The sequence below is a fragment of the Anomaloglossus baeobatrachus genome, chromosome 2 (assembly GCF_048569485.1).
Source record: "Anomaloglossus baeobatrachus isolate aAnoBae1 chromosome 2, aAnoBae1.hap1, whole genome shotgun sequence".
NCBI lineage: Eukaryota > Metazoa > Chordata > Amphibia > Anura > Aromobatidae > Anomaloglossus > Anomaloglossus baeobatrachus.
Window position 1 is genome coordinate 585,287,332 of NC_134354.1, and position 22,313 is coordinate 585,309,644.

The following is a 22,313-nucleotide window of genomic DNA, read 5'->3' on the forward strand; positions in this document are numbered from 1 at the left end:
GGCTTTCTGTAGATAACTGATCCGGATGTCGTCATGATGGCCACAGGTTGCCATGGCAACGATCTCTCAACCCCCGTGATCATGTCGCAGGAGCTTTGATCAGGTCCTAAATGCCGCGATCACTAATGAATGTGGCATTTAGGTGGTTAAACAGTCAGGGGTGGTTCGCGTCCCTTCCCATGCTGTGATGGCATAAGCTGTAGCTGAGATCTGGCTGAGTTCCCTGTGGTGATCTTGCGGCCACAGCTCCTGTGCCCTCATAACCGCCATGATGTACATTTATGCCATTTTGCAAAACTTTTTCCCGACCATGACCAAAGTGTACCTCAGGTGTCGTGAAGGGGTTAAAGTGTTTCTTATAAGATGAATAAGGTATTCTGTAATAATCTTGTTTTACTTTACCCACATCAAGTGTCCTGAATCGTCGCACACATTAAAGGGTGTAAAGGAACAGGAACGTTTATATATTGGAAAAAGGTGGAAAACTAGACAACAATCAGGAACCAAAATAAACAGAATATACAAACACAGGATACATGAAGCGCGTTTAGCCCCTTAAGGACGAAGCCAATTTTGTACTTAATGCCCAGGCCATTTTTTGCAATTCTGACCAGTGTCACTTTTACAGGTTATAATTCTAGAACACTTGAACGGATCCCGGTGATTCTGAGACTGTTTTTTCATGACATATTGTAGTTCAGGATAGGTATACGTTTTGCTTTTATTTATGAAAAAAATCGGAAATTTGACGAAAATCTTTAAAATTTCGCAATTTTCAAACGTTTAATTTTTGTGCCCTTAAACCATTGAGTTTTTTTCACACAAAATAGTTAATAAATAACATTTCTTTGTCGCTCCATTGGGAGACCCAGACAATTGGGTGTATAGCTTCTGCCTCCGGAGGCCACACAAAGTATTACACTTTAAAAAGTGTAACCCCTCCCCTCTGCCTATACACCCTCCCGTGCTTCACGGGCTCCTCAGTTTTATGCTTTGTGTGGAAGGAGGCACACATCCACTCATGCATTCTCATTTTAGTTAATCGGTTGGAAGAAAAGTGGGCCCCCACGGGGCCCCCGGCATGTTCCCTTCTCACCCCACTACGTCGGCGGTGCTGTTAAGATTGAGGTACCCATTGCGGGTACAAAGGCCGGAGCCTCATGCCGTCTCCTTCACCATCCCTTAGCGGCTCTGGGAGAAGTGGGATCCTGAGCGGTCATCCATTCACTGGGACCGTGCTCCCTCCGCAGCCCCTGTGGGAATCTGTCGGACAGGAGTCTATTTATCCTCAGGGACCGGGCCCTGCATCACTAAGGTACTCTGTGTCCCCATGGGGGATGTGCATGGAGCGCCTTCATCCCGGAGGCTGCAGCATCTGCTTATTTGTGACGGCCGGCGGACTTCTGCGCCGACCGCGCCTGCTTGTCGGCCGCGGTCTTAACTTTAGTCCCCGGCTTCAATTGCGGCCTAGTAGCAAAACTCCCGCCCCCGGGCCTGTCTATCAGGGGTAAGGGCGGGACTGCCGACCTGACGTCGGATGTGAGGGCCGGAGCATCCAGTATGTTTCCTCCCCCCTCACTGATCACTGTGTGGACTCCAGATTCCCGCACTTTTCTAGCGCCGCCCACGGCCCCACTCCTCCCCAGAGAGCTCCGGCAGCCATTTTTTTGGCATTCTGCCGGTGGAGGATTTCCAGGAAAGAGCTCTGCAACACTGGGAGACCTAAGGCAGGGAATCTGGAGGACACACGCTCCGCTTTTTAGCGGTCGGTAAGCCACACCGGTCACCCGGTGCTGGTCCCCTTAGGGTGCCGGAATAGATACTATATATTTATATATTTCTGTTCGGTCGGGCTGTATACCCTTTCCCATATACCCTCAGTGATCACTCTCCTAGGAGACAACAGCATGTCGTCCACAAGGAGCAAGGGTGCCAAGGCACAGGGTTATTTTGCGACCTGTACCTCTTGTGCGGCTAAGTTACCTGCGGGTTCCACCTACCCTCACTGTGAGCAATGCTCAACCCCTGTTTTGCTTGCTCAGCCGGAGCCTCGGTCACTAGTGGGCCCCTCGGCTCAGGCAGACCCCCCTGCTCTCCCTGTCCAGGCGGCAGGGACAGAGTTTGCCGTTTTTGCTGAAAAACTCTGAGTCACTCTCACAATCCATGGCTCAGTCTATGGACAAATGGTCTGCCAAGCTGCTTGAAGCTTTGCAGTCCAGACCGGTCCTTACACAGGCCCCGGGCCCTGTTGGATCGTCGCCTCCAGGCCCCTCTCTGTCCGCGCCGCAACGCGTTCCCAGGGGGGGGCCCTAGGTCTCACGTGGAGGACTCCTGCCTGGACCACAGTCCCAGACCGGCTAAGCGGGCCTGCTGGGAATCTTCCCCGACTTCTTCACGCTGCTCGGGTTCCCAGCTTGAGGACTCTCTGGAGGACGAGGCGGACGTCGCAGCTCAGGGCTCTGACCCTGACGTTGCTCTCAATCTTGATACACCTGAAGGGGACGCCATAGTAAATGACCTTATCTCGTCCATCAACCAGGTGTTAGATATATCTCCCCCGCCGCCACCTGTAGAGGAGTCGACTTCTCAGCAGGAGAAACACCAGTTTCGGTTCCCCAAACGTACACGGAGTGCGTTTTTCGATCACTCTAACTTCAGAGATGCTGTCCAGAAGCCCAGAGCGGTTCCGGACAAGCGCTTTACTAAGCGCCTTACTGACACACGTTACCCCTTCCCCTCTGACGTAGTTAAGGGTTGGGCTCAATGTCCCAAGGTGGATCCCCCAGTCTCTAGATTGGCGGCTAGATCTGTGGTATCGGTTGCAGATGGCTCATCGCTAAAGGATGCCACTGACAGGCAGATAGAGCTCCTGGTGAAATCCATCTATGAAGCCATAGGCGCGTCTTTTGCTCCGGCCTTTGCAGCCGTGTGGGCACTCCAAGCTATCTCAGCTTGTCTGTCTGAGATTAATGCGGTCACACGTAATTCTGCTCCACAGGTTGCGTCTTTGACTTCTCAGGCGTCAGCTTTTTCTTCCTACGCCATGAACGCAGTTCTAGACTCTGCTAGCCGTACAGCGGTGGCATCCGCTAACTCTGTGGCAGTCCGCAGGGCCATGTGGCTGCGCGAATGGAAGGCAGACTCGGCTTCCAAGAGGTTCTTAACCAGTTTGCCGTTTTCTGGCGACCGCTTGTTTGGCGAACGATTGGATGAGATTATTAAGGAATCCAAGGGAAAGGACTCCTCCTTACCCCAGTCCAAACCGAAGAGACCTCAGCAACGGAAAATACAATCGAGGTTTCGGTCCTTTCGTCCCTCCGCCAAGCCTCAATCCTCTTCGTCCAGCAGGCCGGAGAAAGGCCAGAGGAACTCCTATGTGTGGTGGGCGAAGTCATGCCCCCAAAAACCCGCCGGAGGCAATGCCTCCAAGGCGGCCTCTTCATGACTCTCGGCAGCCCCGAACCGCATCCTCGGTCGGTGGCAGGCTCTCCCGCTTTTGCGACGCCTGGTGGCCACATGTTCAAGACCGATGGGTGAGAGACATTCTGTCTCACGGTTACAGGATAGAGTTCAGCTCTCGTCCCCCGACTTGTTTCTTCAGAACCTCTCCGCCCCCCGAGCGAGCCGATGCACTTTTTCAGGCGGTGAACTCTCTGAAGACAGAAGGAGTTGTGATCCCTTTTCCCCCCCAGGAACATGGTCGCGGCTTTTACTCCAACTTGTTTGTGGTGCCAAAGAAGGACGGCTCGTTCCGTCCCGTTCTGGACCTCAAACTGCTCAACAGACATGTGAGCACCAGACGGTTTCGGATAGAATCTCTCCGCTCGGTCATCGCTTCGATGTCACAAGGAGACTTCCTAGCATCGATCGACATCAAGGATGCTTATCTCCATGTGCCGATCACATCCGAACATCAACGCTTTTTGCGTTTCGCCATCGGGGATGAACACCTTCAGTTCGTGGCATTGCCTTTCGGCCTGGCGACAGCCCCACGGGTGTTCACCAAGGTCATGGCATCTGTTGTGGCGGTCCTACACTCTCAGGGCCACTCGGTGATTCCCTACTTAGACGATCTTCTGGTCAGGGCACCCTCTCAGATGGCGTGTCAAAACAGTCTTTCCGTCGCTCTGGCGACTCTCCAGCAGTTCGGGTGGATCATCAACTTCCCAAAATCCAAGTTGACACCGACCCAATCACTGACGTACCTTGGGATGGAGTTTCATACTCAGTCAGCGGTAGTCATGCTACCGCTGGACAAACAGCTTTCGCTGCAGGCAGGGGTGCAATCTCTTCTTCGGGGTCAGTCACACCCCTTGAGGCGCCTCATGCACTTCCTAGGGAAGATGGTGGCAGCGATGGAGGCAGTGCCCTTCGCGCAATTCCATCTGCGGCCACTCCAGTGGGACATTCTCCGCAAATGGGACAGGAGGTCGACTTCCCTCGACAGGAACGTCTCTCTTTCCCTTGCAACCAAGACGTCTCTTCAGTGGTGGCTCCTTCCCAACTCTCTGTCGCAGGGAAAATCCTTCCTACCCCCAACCTGGGCTGTGGTCACCACGGACGCGAGCCTGTCAGGGTGGGGGGCGGTTTTTCTCCACCACAGGGCTCAGGGAACCTGGACTCCGATAGTCATCCCTTCAGATCAATATTCTGGAGATAAGGGCAGTGTATCTAGCCCTATTAGCCTTTCATCGGTGGCTGGAGGGCAGGCAGATCCGGATCCAGTCGGACAACGCCACTGCCGTCGCATACATCAACCACCAAGGCGGCACTCGCAGTCGTCAAGCCTTCCAGGAAGTCCGACGGATTCTACAGTGGGTGGAAGCCACAGCTTCCACCATCTCCGCAGTTCACATCCCGGGCGTAGAAAACTGGGAAGCAGATTTTCTCAGTCGTCAGGGCATGGATGCGGGGGAATGGTCTCTTCACCCAGACGTGTTTCGAGAGATCTGTCGCCGCTGGGGAACGCCGGACGTCGATCTCATGGCGTCACGGCACAACAACAAGGTCCCGGCATTCATGGCCCGGTCTCAAGATCACAGAGCTCTGGCGGCGGACGCATTAGTTCAGGATTGGTCGCAGGTTCGACTGCCTTATGTATTTCCTCCTCTGGCGATGCTGCCCAGAGTGCTGCGCAAAATCAGGTCCGACTGTCGTCGCGCCATTCTCGTCGCCCCAGATTGGCCGAGGCGGTCATGGTACCCGGATCTGTGGCATCTCACGGTGGGTCAACCGTGGGCGCTCCCAGACCGCCCAGACTTGCTGTCACAAGGGCCGTTTTTCCATCTGAATTCTGTGGCCCTCAACCTGACTGTGTGGCCATTGAGTCCTGGCTCCTAGCGTCCTCAGGGCTATCTCAGGATGTCATTGCCACCATGAGACAGGCCAGGAAACCAACGTCCGCCAAGATCTATCACAGGTCTTGGAGGATCTTCTTATCCTGGTGCTCTGATAAGGGTTTTACTCCCTGGCCTTTTGCCTTACCCACTTTTCTTTCATTCCTTCAATCCGGAATGGACAAGGGATTGTCTCTCGGCTCTCTCAAGTATCGGCGCTATCCGTATTTTTTCAAAAGCGTCTAGCCAGGCTTCCGCAGGTCCGCACGTTCCTGCAGGGAGTTTGCCACATAGTCCCACCTTACAAGCGTCCGCTGGAACCCTGGGACCTTAACAGGGTGCTAACGGCTCTTCAGAAACCACCTTTCGAGCCGCTGCGGGATGTCTCTTTATCACGTCTTTCGCAGAAGGTGGCATTTCTAGTGGCAGTTACATCGCTCCGTAGAGTGTCGGAGCTGGCAGCGCTGTCATGCAAAGCCCCATTCCTGGTGTTTCACCAGGATAAGGTGGTTCTGCGTCCTGTTCCGGAATTTATCCCTAAGGTGGTATCTCCTTTTCATCTCAATCAGGATATCTCCTTACCTTCATTTTGCCCTAATCCAATTCACCAATGTGAAAAGGATTTGCACTCCTTAGATCTAGTGAGAGCACTCCGACATTACGTGTCTCGCACGGCGACCCTGCGCCGTTCGGATGCGCTCTTTGTCCTTGTCGCTGGCCAGCGTAAGGGTTCGCAGGCTTCCAAGTCAACCTTGGCTCGGTGGATCAAGGAACCGATTCTTGAAGCCTACCGTTCTTCTGGGCTTCCGCTTCCTTTGGGGCTGAAAGCCTATTCTACCAGAGCCGTGGGTGCGTCCTGGGCATTGCGGCACCGGGCTACGGCTCAGCAGGTGTCAGGCAGCTACGTGGTCTAGTCTGCACACTTTCACGAAACACTATCAGGTGCATACCTATGCTTCGGCAGACGCCAGTCTAGGTAGGCGAGTCCTTCAGGCGGCGGTTGCCCACCTGTAAGAGGGGGTCGTTTTCGGCTCTTTTTTTATCGAGGTATTCTTTTACCCACCCAGGGACTGCTTTTGGACGTCCCAATTGTCTGGGTCTCCCAATGGAGCGACAAAGAAGAAGGGAATTTTGTTTACTTACCGTAAATTCCTTTTCTTCTAGCTCCTATTGGGAGACCCAGCACCCGCCCCTGTTCCCTTCGGGCTGTTTGTTCTTTTGTGTACACATGTTGTTCATGTTGAATGGTTCTTTTGGTTCATGGTTTTCAGTTCTCCGAACATCCTTCGGATTGAATTTACCTTAGACCAATTTATAAGTTTCATCCTTCCTGCTTTTGCACCAAAACTGAGGAGCCCGTGATGCACGGGAGGGTGTATAGGCAGAGGGGAGGGGTTACACTTTTTAAAGTGTAATACTTTGTGTGGCCTCCGGAGGCAGAAGCTATACACCCAATTGTCTGGGTCTCCCAATAGGAGCTAGAAGAAAAGGAATTTACGGTAAGTAAACAAAATTCCCTTCTTCCCACATGTCTGCTTTACATAAAAAACAAAAAATTTTTGGGTTAGTGAGTTAGAAGGGTTCAAAGTTCATCCGCAATTTCCCATTTTTCTTCAACAAAATTTACTATATTTTTAGGGACCACATTACATTTGAAGTGACTTTGAGAGGCCGAGGTGAGAGAAAATAAGGATAAGACTCTGCGTCACTGAAACACAAGAAAATAGTATCAAAATTAAGTTTCTTAAGGGGGTAAACCGTGTGCCGGAGTTCTCTTTTGAATTTAGGTGACAGAAAACACCCAAAGTGACAGCACTCAAAAAACTGCTCCTCTCAAAGTACTCAAAACCATATCCAAGAAGTTTATTAACCTTTCAGGTGCCTCATAGGAACTAAAAGCGATGTGGGGGAAAAAAAAAAATTTACCTAAAAATTTTGCCCTAGCACCAATTCACTTTTTAGAAGAAATAACAGAACAAAATAGAACCCAAAATATGTTACCCAATTTCTTCTGAGCGTGCTGATACCCCACATGTGGTCAGAAACCTCTGTTTGGACAAATAGGAGGGCCCGGAATAGAAGGAGCAATATTTTAATTTTGGAACACAAATTTGGCTGAAATAGATTGTGGGTACCATGTGGCATTTGCCGGGCCCCTAAGGTAAGGTACCTAAACTGCAGAAACCCCCAACACGTGACCCCAATTTGGAAACTAGACCCCTCAAGGATTTTATTCGGGTATAGTGAGCATTTTGAACCCACAGGGGCATCAGGAAAATGTTGCTCTAGCAGCAAATTTCTCACTTTTAGGCTATGTGCCCACGATCCGGCGACACTGAGTCTGCGGAGATGTGAGTGTTGTCTATGGGAGAATGCAGCTGCCCGTGACCACGATCCAGGTTCAAGCAGCTGCTGACTTTAGCTCTATTCTCTCCGTGGAGAACTCTTGTCTCCGCAGCATAAATTGACATGCTGCAGCGCCAGATGTCAGTTTATGCTGTGGAGAAAATAAGCACAGTAAGCAGGAGATTTCTAAAAATACTTCCACTGCGCTTGTACTGCACAATGCAGCATTAACATAGCGTCCAAAATGCTTGAAACCCTAATTGCGGGCACGCAGCCTATAAAGCTAGGATGGATGGATAGACAGACTGATGTCAAACACCTATATAATGTGCCACCCCTTCGCATATTTTAAGTTTGCACCCTTTAGTGACTTTCAAGTGGCACTAAAGCGTGTTTAGCCTTGTATTTAGCCAAAAAAATAAATACATTTAAAAAAAAAAAAAAAAAAAAAAAATTACGTGGGTCCCCCTCCACATTTTGGATAGCCAGCTAGGGTAAAGCAGACGGCTGCAGCCTCCAGACCACAGCTTGCAGCTTTACCTTGGTTGGTGATCCAATTTGGAGGGCACCCCGGCTCTTTTTTTTTTTTTAATTTTATTTATAAATAAATAATAAAAAAAAACAAATGTGGGGTCCTCCCAAATTGGATTATCAGCAAGGTAAAGCGGACAGCTGTGGTCTGGTATTCTCAGGGTGGGAAGGTCCATAGTTATCGGCCCTTCCCAGCCTTAAAATAGCAGGCCACAGCAACCCAGAAGTGGCGTATCCATTAGATGCGCCAATCCTGGCGCTTCACCCAAGCTCATCCCGTTGCCCTGGTGTGGTGGCAAACTGCGTAATATATGGGGGTCATGGAGTTACCTGGGATGACCTTTCTGTGCCATCTGTCATGTCGGGTGGCACAGAAATCAAAGACTGATGAATGCGGCGGGAATACCACTAGTGCGGCGGGGGCCATTTTAGATCGTCGGGATGGGTACTTGGGGGGGGTGAGGAGACTGTGGCCACATCGGGGACTGGGGGAGGATATTTATCTCCCATCTGACATGTTTGATCATGACAGATGGGAGATGAATCATTTTTTTTAATAACGCTGCATTAACTTTCATGTTGTAACTGTTGCACAGTTTGTAACAGCAGTCACGATCGGGGACTGGAAAAACCGACCCGGATCTTATCTCCAGGGTCTGAACTACCCCCGGTAGCTGAAATCCCGGAGATTTTTTTTATGCTGGGGGGCGCTTTTGAGTTTATCCTGAGTGTCGTGAAAAAGTGGTGCAAAGGAATAAGTACCCTTTCCTGCCGCCGTTAAAAGGCGCATCGACGGTCGTTAAGGGGTTAAAATTTGATCAACATTTAGACAAGCCTGTGAAATGCTGGGAGAATGTATTGTGGTCAATAAGACCATAATTGCTCTTATTTTGGATGCATAATACACACCATGTTTAGAGGCCAATAGGCACTGCATATTACCCCAAATACACCTTACCAACAGTGAAGTTTGGAGGTGCAAACATCATGGTGTGGGGCTGTTTTTCAGCATCTGGCCTGGCAAACTTCATATTGAAGGAAGGATGAAGGGACAAATATACTGAGACATTCTTGATTAAAATAAATAAATAAATCTGCCATCAGCCAGGGTGAAGAAGATGAAACGAGGGTGCACATTTAAGCAAGACAATGATACACAACCAAGGAATCTTAGAGCAAACATGTGGTTCGGTATTCATACCAAACACATACCATACAAAAAAAACTCGCGTTCGGGTGCTTTACGTGTGCAAACCACGTGAGCATCGATGTGCTCAGGTACACTTGATCCTTAGCTCAGTGCAAGCCGCTTGCAGTCTTTCGCTCGCAGTCTAGGTAACAGCATGATTTGATTTAGCGTGAAACATTTATTAAAGAATAAATGGAAAAATACCGCCCACTCTCCCCCGGAAGTGTTCTGTTTATGGATGTCTGCATGTGGGCAGAGAACCGAACTGCCTAATAAATTAGTGACTTCCATTGGGGGTTCATATCAAGTCCGTGTCCCAAACCAAACTTTATCTAAAGTCTGACTGAACCCGCCTAACCAAACTTCTACAGGTCAGCTCATCTTCACCCTGTTCGTTTCAGAGAAAGAAACTAAAGCTGTTAAAATGATCCAGCCAATCACTGGACCTGATTCCAATAGAAAACGTCTCTGACGCCTCATTGGGGGACACAGGACCATGTGTTATGCTGCCTATCCATAGGAGGACACTAAGTAGATGCAAAAGCATAGCTCCTCCTCTGCAGTATACACCCCCTGGCCGGGCCAGGCAAGCTCAGTTTTAGCTCAGTGTCTGTAGGAGGCACTTCCTTTCAAGGTTTGTTATTTTTTGAGGGCGACGGTTTCCTTTTGGGACCGATCTCCCACTACCATCAACGGGCGGGAACGTGAAATGTTGCCTACACGTACCCCCTCCTGTGACGCTGGATCCTGGGCTGGACGATGGGTTCCACAGACACCGATTTTCCAAAGCCCAGGGTAGAGGCCTGTGCCCTATAGCCCAATTCCTCAGCCCCTCTTTGCAGGCTCTGAGTTGAAGATGGCACCAATTCCTCAGCCCCTCTCTGCAGGCTCTGAGTTGAATATGACACCTACATAGCAATCTGACTCTGCTATCTTCACTGCCTGGACGGAAGCAGTGTTTTAAGGTGAGATCCCCCCTGACTGGTTTCCCAGACAAAGGGAGAAAAGACGCTGCAGGGAAGGTTCCCAGGACATTTACAGTATTTATGTGCAAGGAGCAAGGATCCTGCACACACAGTGTTAACTTTCTCTAGCTTGCTGGCTGAAGGAGGGGGAAGTTCTGCTGTTTGCAGAAAGTCTTGCAGATAATTTCCTGGTGGCAGGGGGGAGGGCCCAGGGCTCAGGGACTCACGCTGTTTATTATCTGCTCTGTTTATTTGCTCTAGCAGAAAAGCCGGCTGATAACCACTGGTGACAAGCTGTGTGCTGACTGTAGGGAGAGGGAGGAAAACTCAAAAGCTCCCTTCCCGCCGGTTTTTTTTTTTTTACTACCCACAGGGGGGGCACACTAACTCATCTTCCCGCTCTTTTAGCGCTAAGCCCCGCCCCCCCAGGAAAGCGTGCGAAGATCTTCATAGAGCATAATCCTTCATAAGGACAGGGCCATCGGCTGATTCTGGTGAGGTGCTTGCTTCAATTGTAGCTCTGCTGAGCATTGCTCCCCCTCCTGGCATACTCCCATTAGGAACATGCAGAATTCTAAGGGCACTAAGAGTGCTAAGGCCCACATAGTCTATTATTCAGCCTGCACTGCCTGCCACGCTGAGCTACCACGTAAACACACCTCTTCTCTCTGTGAGTCCTGTGCCCCTATAGCCCCCCAAGACCCCCCTGCCACCACCGGCCCAGAGCCTAGGGCCCCCAGCCCACCGGAATGGGCACAGTTTCTGTCCCAACCCATGGAAAAACTTTCACAGAACCTGGTTCTGGCTATTCAATGTCGTCCTCCACACCCTTCTGGGTCCCTGGACGGAACGCAGCCTGAGGATACCCCTATGGAGGATCCTTCTGAGGTAATCCGGGCACATGCTTCACCGGTTGCAGGGATCAGGAAAAGAGCACACTGCCAGGTGTCTCCAGCGGGCTCTCCCTCGGGAGCACACAGGGCAGGCTCTCCCACACGCTCCACGGCTTCTGAAGAGCTGGAGGAGGGAGAATGCTGTTTGTACCAGGAGGATTCCTTGGTTTCATCACCCCCAGATGATCAAACTGCAATAGACTCCCTTATAGCAGCAATCAACCAAACTCTGCATGTGGAGGATCCCCCATCCACTACCACTGACCATGCGGTCTCCTTTAAGAGGGCAAGGAAACCCCAAAAGGTTTTCGCTGATCACCCAGAGTTTCAGGATATCCTCACAAAGCAAAGGGAAAAGCCTGACAGGCGCTTCGGTAACCGAAAACTCATGGAGTCCCGGTACCCTTTTGCCTCACCTATCCCTAAGGGCTGGGCCGATCCGCCCTCAGTCGACCCCCCGGTCTCCCGACTTACCACAAAGACGCTCCTGTCTTTACCCGATGGTTCTTCCATCAAGAACCCGACAGACAGACAGGTGGAGCACCTCGCCCGCTCTGCTTTTGAGGCTGCGGGTTCCTCCCTCTCGCCCTCCTTTGCCTCTGTGTGGGTCGCAAAGGCGATCTCGGTCTGGGCAGACTCCCTTAACACTTCACTCATACCTTCACAGAGGTAACAGCTCAAATTGCCGCTGCGGCGGAGTACCTCATCCAGGCCTCCATGGACGCTGCTACCTGCGCAGCGTTTGCCGCCTCAAATGCCATAGCCATCCGTAGAGCTCTCTGGCTCCGACAATGGCGAGCGGACTCTGCTTCCAAGAAGTCTTTCACGGGCCTTCCCTTTTTTCCAGACCGATTGTTTGACGAACGTCTGGACAAGCTCATTTCTGACGCCATGGGAGGAAAGAGTACCTCACTCCCCCAGCTGAAGTCCAGGACGTCCTTCACCAGACGTCCACAGTCCTCGTTCCGCTCCTTTCGGAACTCATTTGGTTGGTCGACATCCCGTGCTGTCCCCGCCACCAGCCGCGGACTACGCAGGGACCGACCTTCTCAGCTCTCCCCGAAACCCACTTCATCATGGCAGCCTAGACCGAAACAGTCCAGGACTAGGGAGACTCGGCCACGACGTTTTCCCCCCTCATGACTCCTTCGGCGCCCCGGAAGACACACTCCTTGTAGGAGGTCGACTGCGGCTCTTTCAACACATCTGGGCTGCCGCCTCAGACGACAAATGGGTGCGAGACCTTGTGTCTTCCGGTTACCACATAGAATTTCGGACCCGACCCCCGAGTCAGTTCTTTCTCTCAAACCCCCCAAAGACTCGAAAACGACGCAAAGCTTTTTTCTCAGCAATCCACTCGCTCCAAACAGCAGGAGTGATAATACCTGTCCCAGACGACGAGAGGTTCGGGGGTTTTTATTCCAACCTCTTTGTGGTCCCCAAAAAGGATGGGTCAGTTCGACCCATCCTGGACCTCAAACACCTAAACAAACATGTGCACGTACGGAGATTCAGAATGGAGTCCCTAAGGTCCATTATTGCATCCATGGTCGAAGGGGAATTCCTCACCTCCATAGACATCAAGGACGCGTACGTGCACATACCCATCTCCCACTTTCAATTCGCAGCTCTACCCTTCGGCCTTGCCACCGCACCAAGGGTCTTCACCAAAGTCATGGCGGCCGCCATGAGCGTCCTTCACGCCAGGGGAGTAGTCGTTCTCCCTTACTTGGACGACCTCATCAAGGCCCCCTCCTTCCGCGACTGCTCAACCAGCGTACAGATCACTGTGGACACCCTATCCCGCTTAGGGTGGCTAGTGAATCTGGACAAATCATCCCCGATCCCATCACGATCCATCACCTTCCTGGGCATGTCCCTGGACACCCGTCGGGGCTTGATCCTTCTCCCTCAGGACAAGACGATCGCTCTTCAACGAGCGGTACACTGCCTTCTACGCCCTCCGTCTCGCTCCATTCGATTCAGCATGAAAGTGCTCGGCAGGATGGTGGCGGCTATGGAAGCAGTACCCTTTGCTCAACTGCACCGCCGCCCACTGCAGCTAGCCCTTCTAGCAGCCTGGGACAAGAGCCCCTTCTCCTTGGACAGACATCTTCACCTGACGCCTTCAGTCAGGTATGCACTCCGCTGGTGGCTTCGGTCCTCATCCCTATCGAAGGGGAGATCTTTTCTCCCAGTGAACTGGCTGGTCCTGACCACGGATGCCAGCCTCCTAGGCTGGGGAGTAGTGTACCGGCACCACACTGCTCAAGGATGTTGGACGCCCCAGGACTCTTTCCTTCCCAGCGACATCCTGGAACTCTGCGCGATCTTCCTCGCACTCAGAGCGTTCTGCCCTCTGCTAGCGGGTCGTCAGATTCGTGTCCAATCGGACAATGCGACAGCTGTAGCCTATATCAATCGGCAGGGTGGCACCCGCAGCAAAGCGGCTTATCTCGAGCCCCACAAGATCCTCAGCTGGGCTGAATCGACGGGATCAGTGATATCAGCGGTACACATACCGGGGGTAGAGAACTGGGCAGCAGACTTTGAGTCGCCAAGGCCTGTCTGCCGGAGAATGGTCTCTCCACCCAGAAGTGTTTCTACACATCTGCACTCGCTGGGGCACACCAGATGTGGACCTAATGGCCTCAAGGTTGAATGCAAAGGTACCCGCGTTCATAGCCAGGTCACGCGACCCGCAGTCCATCGGCGCGGATGCTCTAGTCTGCTCCTGGCACCACTTCCGCCTGCCTTACATATTTCCACCTCTACCCCTGCTGCCGCGGTTAATCAGGAAGATCAAGGCAAAGGGAGTCCCGGTGATACTGATAGCACCGGACTGGCCCAGGCGCGCCTGGTACGCCTAATTAGTACAAATGCTCACAGACGCACCGTGGCGCCTTCCAGACATCCCAGACTTGCTGACCCAAGCGACCATTTCCCATCAGAACTCCAGAGCCCTGAAGCTGACGGCATGGCCATTGAGACCTGGGTATTAACAAGAGCGCTATTCTCCCCCGCGGTTATTGCTACCATGATCAGCGCCCGAAAGCCTGCTTCATCCCACATTTACCACCGTACGTGGAAAATCTTCCTTTCATGGTGCAGGGAAACTAAAGTCCAGCCTATGCCTCTGGCTATCCCCAGAATTCTCGACTTTCTACAGTCTGGCTTGCAAGTGGGGTTGGCTCTCAGTTCCCTTAAAGGGCAGGTCTCAGCGCTCTCAATCTTCTACCAATGCCGCCTGGCTCAAAAACCGCAAGTCAAGACCTTCCTCCAGGGCGTTTCCCATCTAGTTCCCTTGTATAAACGGCCGCTGGAACCATGGGACCTCAACCTCATTCTGGACGGTCTCCAGAGGTCTCCCTTTGAACCCCTCAAGGACTCCTCCCTTGCTCTTCTGTCCTGGAAGGTAACATTCTTAGTGGCAATTACGTCCATCAGACGGGTTTCGGAGCTGGCAGCACTCTCTTGCCGCGAGCCTTTTCTGATCTTTCACCAGGACAAGGTGGTTCTGCGCCCCCTTCCGGATTTCCTTCCAAAGGTTCTTACCCCGTTTCATTTGAACGAGGACATTGTCCTGCCTTCTTTTTCTCCACACCCGGTTCATAGGGTGGAAAGGTCTCTGCATTCGTTAGACCTCGTCAGAGCTCTCAGATATTACATATCCAGGACAGCCCCCTTTAGGAAAACGGACTCTTTGTTCGTCATTCCTGAGGGGCCTAAGAAGGGACTGGCTCGCTGGATTCGCTCTGCGATCCAGGAAGTGTACCGCTTGCAACTCAAGCCCATTCCTAGTGGGCTGCAGGCTCATTCCACGCGAGCAGTTGGAGCTTCGTGGGCCATTCGGCATCAGGCTTCAGTGGAACAGGTGTGTAAGGCTGCGACCTGGTCTAGCCTACATACGTTTTCAAAGCATTACAGAGTCCATACCCAGGTTTCAACTGGGGCATATCTGGGTAGGAAAATTCTGCAAACGGCAGTAGAGCACCTCTCTCAGTAGGCGCTCCAGGCTGTCCTAGTCCTTGGGTTGTGTTGTCTTCTTTTATGTTTCCCACTCATGGACTGCTTTGGGACGTCCCATGGTCCTTTGTCCCCCAATGAGGCGTCAGAGAAAAACGGATTTTTGTGTACTCACCGTAAAATTGTTTTCTCTTAGCCATCATTGGGGACACAGCACCCATCCTGTTGCCCTGTTGGGCCTTGGTTCTCTCAGTACCTTATTTGGTTATGACTCTTTTTTTTCTCATGTTCCTCTGTTGAGGTAAGTTTTTACTGTTTTTTTCTCATACTGCTTGTGTACTAAAACTCAGCTTGCCTGGCCCAGCCAGGGGGTGTATACTGCAGAGGAGGAGCTATGCTTTTGCATCTACTTAGTGTCCTCCTATGGATAGGCAGCATAACACCCATGGTCCTGTGTCCCCCAATGATGGCTAAGAGAAAACGATTTTACGGTGAGTACACAAAAATCCGTTTTTTATGAAAAGAACTAACGCTCAATGTTAATAAACTAGCTCCACGAAACTTTCAGGATTTGAAGCGTGTTTGTGTCGAAGAATGGGCCAAAATTGCATCGGAGCAATGCATGCGAATAGTTTCTCCATACAGGGTCACCTTGAAGCTGTCATCACCAGGCTTTCGTATGAAGTATTAATTCCTTCACGACCGCGGGCAGTAAAGTTACGTCCTATTTTTACGTGACTTAACGATCAGGGACGTAACATTACTGCCTAAAGTTCATTTGATTGCCATGGCCATAGCAACTGCTTTCAAATGATGTCCCCTGCTGTTTCTTACAGCAGGGGACCTTTGCTTGACCCCGGGGGTGGGGGGTGGGATCGATCAAATCTGAACCGCCAACCACATCGTTCGCACTGATTTCGGCTAAAACAATGCCTGAATCAGTGCGATAGTGTGAGATCCTGCTATGATGTGCTGCAAGAGCTGCAGCACATCATAGCTGGAGCTCAAACCTGGCTCCTCCCAGCCTCTGCAGCACTGATTGGAGCGATCGTGCTATGACGCACAATTGCTCCAATCAGCGTGCAGTGGGGCTGTCTGTTCTGCTTGTGGCCGCCCTCCCCAGGCCTGTGTTGGTCTGGGAAGCTCTCCCCGAACAGGTCTACGGTGTGCACTGGCTGGTACTTGTAGTACCACGCCGCTGCTGCTGCCACCGCTGTTGATGCTGCTGCTCCTGCTCCCACTGTTAGTATTGTGCTCCCCTTATAGCCCCTGCGCGCTCCTGCGATGTCCCATGCGCGCTCCCGCGTTGTATCCTGCGCGCTCCCGCGTTGTCCACTGCCTGTACCGATGTACCCCCCCCGCCGCGATCTCTACTCTGTTCCCATTCTACTGCCTCTGCTTCTCCGGTCTCCCTCTCCCCCTCCCCATCTGCTCTCCCTCTCCGATGTTCCCTACCTCCCTCCACCGGGACGTCCGAGGTCTTCACTGGCCCGATCACATCTGCCTCCATCGCTGAGTTCTTCCTGGGTTCTTCCTGAATCTTCTGATGAGCTGTCCAACTTCATGCCTGCTGCTCTCCTGTAAGAAGCTGTCCACTTTCTGCCTTCTGTTCCTCCTGCAGTTCTTCTGGTCAGTGATCCTCCTGCAAATCTTCTGGGTACTGAGTATAATTTATTTATTTTTTTTCTGTATCCCCTGTCCGTTTTTACACCTCATCCGTCCGTGCACCCCGCCGAGCGCTGATCAATGATACAGATAACGTATCTGCATCCAAGGTCAACTTTTGGCGGGAGTTTTTTTTTTTTTTTGTCCTTGCGTCGTTTTTTTGCATCTCATCCGTGTGTGCGTCCTTCAGCGGCCGAGCGCTGATCAGGGATGTGCGTAACAGATCGGCATCCTTGCTCAGTTTTTGGCGTGCCTTTTTTTTTTTTTTTTTTTCTGTATCCCTGATTCTTTTTGTATCTCATTCGACAGTGCGTCCTGCAGCGGCCAATCAGTGCACGGCGTCTGTGCGTTTGAAAACTTAAATGGCGCTCCTTTTCTTCCAAGCCCTGCTGTGCACCCAAACAATTGATTTCCACCACATATGAGGTATCTGCGTACTCAGGAAAAATAGCACAATACGTTTTATGGTGCAGTTTTTCCTGATACCATTTTAAAAAAAAAAGCTACCTGTTGAAGCTAAAATTTTGTGGTTAAAAAAAATAATTTCACGGTTCAACATTATCAACTTCTGTGGAGCCCCTGGGGGTACAAGGGGCTCGCCAAACATTTAGATAAATTCCTTGAGGGGGTCTAGTTCCAAAATGGGGTCACTTGTGGGGGAGCTCTACTGTTTAGGCACCATAGAGGGTCTCCAAACATTACATGGCGTCCGCTAATGATTCCAACCAATTTTGCTGTCAAATGGCAGTTTTGCTGTCCTTCTCTTCTGAGCCCCACCGTGAACCCAAACAATTACTTTCCACCACATATGAGGTATCTTCGTACTCAGGAAAAATTGCGCAATATGTTTAATGGTGCATTTTTTCCTGATACCCTTGTGAAAAAAAGCTACCTAGTTGAAGCAACCGTTTTGTGGTAAAAATTTTTTTTTCTTTTCACGGCTTAATGTTATAAACTTCTGTGAAGCCCTCAGGGGTTGAAAGTGCTCACCAAACATCTAGAAAAATTATTTGAGGGCTTTAGTTTCCAAAATGGGGTCACTTGTGGGGAAGCTTCATTGTTTAGGCACCTGAGGGGGTCTTCATACCTGACATGGCGTCCGCAAATGAGTGCAGCTAATTTTTCGTACAAAAATTCAAATGGCGCTCCTTGCCTTCTGAGCTCCGCCGTGCGCCCAAACAATTGATTTTTACCACATATGGGGGGATCAGCGAGAAATTGCACAATAAATTGTATGCTGCATTTTCTCTTTTCTCCCTTGTGAAAATGCAAAATTTTATGGCTAAAGTAACATTTTTGTGTGGTTAAAAAGTAAAATTTTCATTTTTTCCTTCCACATTACTTTGGTTCCTGTGAAATACCTGAAGGGTTAATAAACTTCTTGGATTTGGTTTTGAGCAGTGTGATGGCGTGCAGTTTTTAGAATGGGGTCACTTTTGGGTATTTTCTGTCACCTAGGCCTCTCAAAGTCACCAGTTCGAAAATTGCGCTGATGTAAAGTAGACATGTGGGAAATTTTATTTAGTAACTATTTTGTGTGACCTAATTCTCGGATTTATGGCCATAAATTTTCAAAGTTTGAAAATTGCCAAATTTTCAAGATTTTTGCAAAATTTCCAAAATTTTCACAAACGCAAAAAATATCGGCCTAAATTTACCACTATCATGATGTACAATATGTCACGAAAAAACAGTGTCAGAATCACCGGGATCCATTGAAGTGTTCCAGAGTTATAACCTATCAAAGGGACACTGGTCAGAATTGCAAGAAATGGCCCGGTCATTAGGGTGTTTTAGTGGCCAGGGGTGAAGGGGTTAAAGGGAATCTTTCACCAGGTTTTTAACACCTAATCTGAGAGCAACATAGCATAGGGGCAGAGATCCGGACCACTTTTTTTTTTTTTAATTATATACTTATCACTCTTTAATACTCCCCAAAGGGGACTATAGTCTGCAGTAGTCTGATTGCTTCTGTTATATACAGCAAAGCCATAACATTGATGCATATAGCTGAAATCATAGTCTCCTTTGAAGCCCGGCCATAGACAGATTTTCAAAGGAGCGCTATAATGACAATCACAAAGATCTTCAGTAGACCCCCTGCTGACAAAGCAACCCATCGGCGACCCCTAATCACTTGCCGATTGACACTTAAAATGGTGCACTTTTATTTTGGTGCATCAGAGTTTCACAGCAGAATTTAACAGGTTAATCGTGGCCAGAACTCTGTTCCACCCGCATTATTTAGCGGTACGTCCTGGCCCTAACACATAGCCATTACCTGCTGGGTATGGGGCAAGCTCACCACATGAGCTTTTTCCATGCATCCGCTTCTGACATGCACTGTACATGTATGGCAGATGTCGTGAAGTGGTTAAAAAAGGTGACCCAACATATGATGTAAATATAAGTCGTATGTTGACAAAGAGTTAACAAAAGAAAAATATAATTTGTTAGAAATTTGGTATACCGTGTTTTTCTCTGCTCATGCAGTATTGTGTTTCATGCATTGATATTTTTGCTTTATCTTTTGGCAGGCCCTCCCCCACCTCTTCCACCTTTACAGCCAGCCGGAATGGATGCCCCTCCAAATTCTGCCACAAGCTCTGTTCCTACTGTAGTGACTTCTGGCATTCATCATCCTCCTCCGCCTGTTGCTCCACCTTCACTCTTCTCAGGTATATGGTCATGTAAAATTACATTACTTCTGCTTTGACCGTAAAGGGCAAATTTTCCTTTACCATTATTTTTGGAAACACCATTTCTTTAGACAGACAGTTGTGTATATATGTATGTGTGTGTATATATACACAAAAATGTAATCACAGGTGATCATAACATCGTATCTATGCCAAAATGGTATCAATAAAAACAATGACTCTGCTTACAAACAAGCCCTCGTACAGCTCCATATCCCGAAAATTGAAACAGTTACGGCTCTCAGAAAATGGCAACACAAGGGAACCGTATACACCTGAAACCAGAAGTTACATACACTATTTAAAAAGACACATCTGCATGTTCTTCTCAGTATCTGATGGAAGATGAATGGCGGAGCGCACCACTAGTACTGGGAAAAAAATCAGTTGGGTGCACACTGGTGCGGAATAAGGAATCAAATGCAACAAGAAGAGGAAAGATTCCGCACAATTAATCAGGGGCACACCAGTGGTATAATGTATAAAAGAAAACACCTTTATTTATTGCACTAGAAAGACATCTTAAAATTTATTTAAAAAACATACATGAGGACAAAAACACCCACTGAGCGGGACCAACACCCCAATATCGTAATAATGAATATGACAATACAAGTATAAGATACAATACAATGTCAAAAGGAATAATGACAGACCAGGCCTATAAGTGGTGCAATATCAGATATCAAGTGTCAAATAATTGATCAATAGATAAAACTAAAGGCCCTGTCACACACAGAGATAAATCTGCGGCAGATCTGTGGTTGCAGTGAAATTGTGGACAATCAGTGCCAGGTTTGTGGCTGTCTACAAATAGAACAATATGTCCATGATTTCACTGCAACCACAGATCTGCCAAAGATTTATCTCTGTGTGTGACGGGGCCTTTAAGCATGAAAATTGCTTGAGAATTGTCAAACACCGGTACCAGCATGTGTTGGTGCACGTAACACAAAGTGAAATGTGTCCCTGCAAGACAACGTCATATACCAAAAAATGAATAAGCAATATATCAACAGGTATCAAAGACTGGTAATAGCATGTATTGGTGCACACATCATAATTAATATGACCCTGCAAGGGCGACGCAGTAGACCAAGGTAAGTAGACACTATATAAGTGTTCAAGGGTGTAATAGCCTGCAATTGGCAGTAAATATACCCTAGGAATATACACAAATATGATGTTTATAATGAAAAGGCAATAATAACATCCGATATTTGGATGTGGAGGTAGACCAAGATGAGTGGACACTATATAAGTGTCTGAAGGTGTAATAACCTGCAGATGGCAGTCGACATACCCTAGGAGTATACACAAATATGTTATTTATGATGGAAAAGCGACAATAACATCCAATATTTGGATGTGGAAGTAGTGTACATGCAGCTGGGATACCAGAGATGGAATCGACGTGGCGTCAAATGCCCTAACGGATCAAACCAACAAGGTAGCACGGTTGTGGATGATGATTACTGCACCCTAGAGGTATACAGCCAATTGTTATTGAATACACAAGAATAGCATCCAATATTTGCACATGGATGCATCAGTATCTGATGTGAAATAAGATTAAACCTTTCATATTTTTGGTCAATTAGGATTACCAAAATTATTTATATTTGCCAAATGCCAGAATAATGAGAAAGGATTAGGATTTTTATTATTTTCTGTAAAGTCAAAAGTTTACATACCTTTCATTAGTATTTGGTACCATTGCCCTTAAACTGTGTAACTAGGGTCAAACGTTTTGGATATCCTTCCACAAGCTTCTCACAATAGTTGGTAGGTATTTGGGCCCATTCCTCCTGACAGAACTGGTGTAACTGAGCCATGTTTGTAGGTCGCCCTGCTCGCACCCGCCTTTTCAGCTTTGCCTATAAATTGTCAATAGTATTGAGATCAGGGCTTTGTGATGGCCGCTCCAAAACATTGACTTTGCTATCCTTAAGCCACTTTGTAACCAGTTTGGCAGTATGCTTCAGGTCATTGTCCATTTGGAAGACCCATTTCCGCCCAAGCTTAAAGTTTCTGGCTAATGTCTTGAAATGTTGCTTCAGTATTGCCACATAATCTTCTTTCCTCAGGATGCCATCTATTTTGTGAAGTGCACCTCCTGCAGTAAAACAAAACGATGGTTGTTCTGGCCAAACAGTTCAATTTTAGTTTCGCCAGACCAAAGGACATGTCTGCAAAAATTAAGGTCTCTGTTCCTGTGTGCATTTGCAAACATTAATCTGGCTTTGTTTCTTTTGGAGTAATGGCTTCTTTCTGGCAGAGTGGTTTTTCAGCCCATGTTAATGTGGTACTCGTTTTACTGTGAATAATTAATCTTACCAGCTTCCGTCAGCATTTTCACAAGGTCTCTTCCTTTTGTTCTTGGGTTGATATGTGCATGTCTGACCAAAGACCGTTCATCTCTAGTACACAGAACCAGTCTCTTTCCTGAGCAGTATGACGGCTGGACATTACCATCTTGTTTGTACTTGCGTATTATTGTTTGTACAGATAAACAAAGAATCTTCAGGTATCTGGAAATTGCACCCAAGGATGAACCAGACTTGTGCAAGTCCACAATTCGCTTCAGAGATCTTGTCTGATTTCTTTTGACTTTCACATGATGCTACACAAAGAAGCAGTGTGTTTCAGGTGTGCAATAAAATACATCCACAGGTGTGTCTCTCATTAACTCAGATGTTCCCAATAAGCCTATCAGAAGCTTC

The 22,313-nt window shown here is 49.0% G+C and overlaps 1 protein-coding gene across 1 annotated transcript in view; it reads left to right on the forward strand.

The window, feature by feature from the left end:
* Positions 1-22,313, forward strand: part of RBM26 (RNA binding motif protein 26) — a 252,850-nt gene that overhangs the window by 81,501 nt on the left and 149,036 nt on the right. Inside the window, exon 9 of the mRNA XM_075336770.1 lies at positions 19,429-19,569. Coding sequence (XP_075192885.1) covers positions 19,429-19,569 — 141 coding nt within the window. The remainder of the gene's footprint in view (positions 1-19,428; positions 19,570-22,313) is intronic.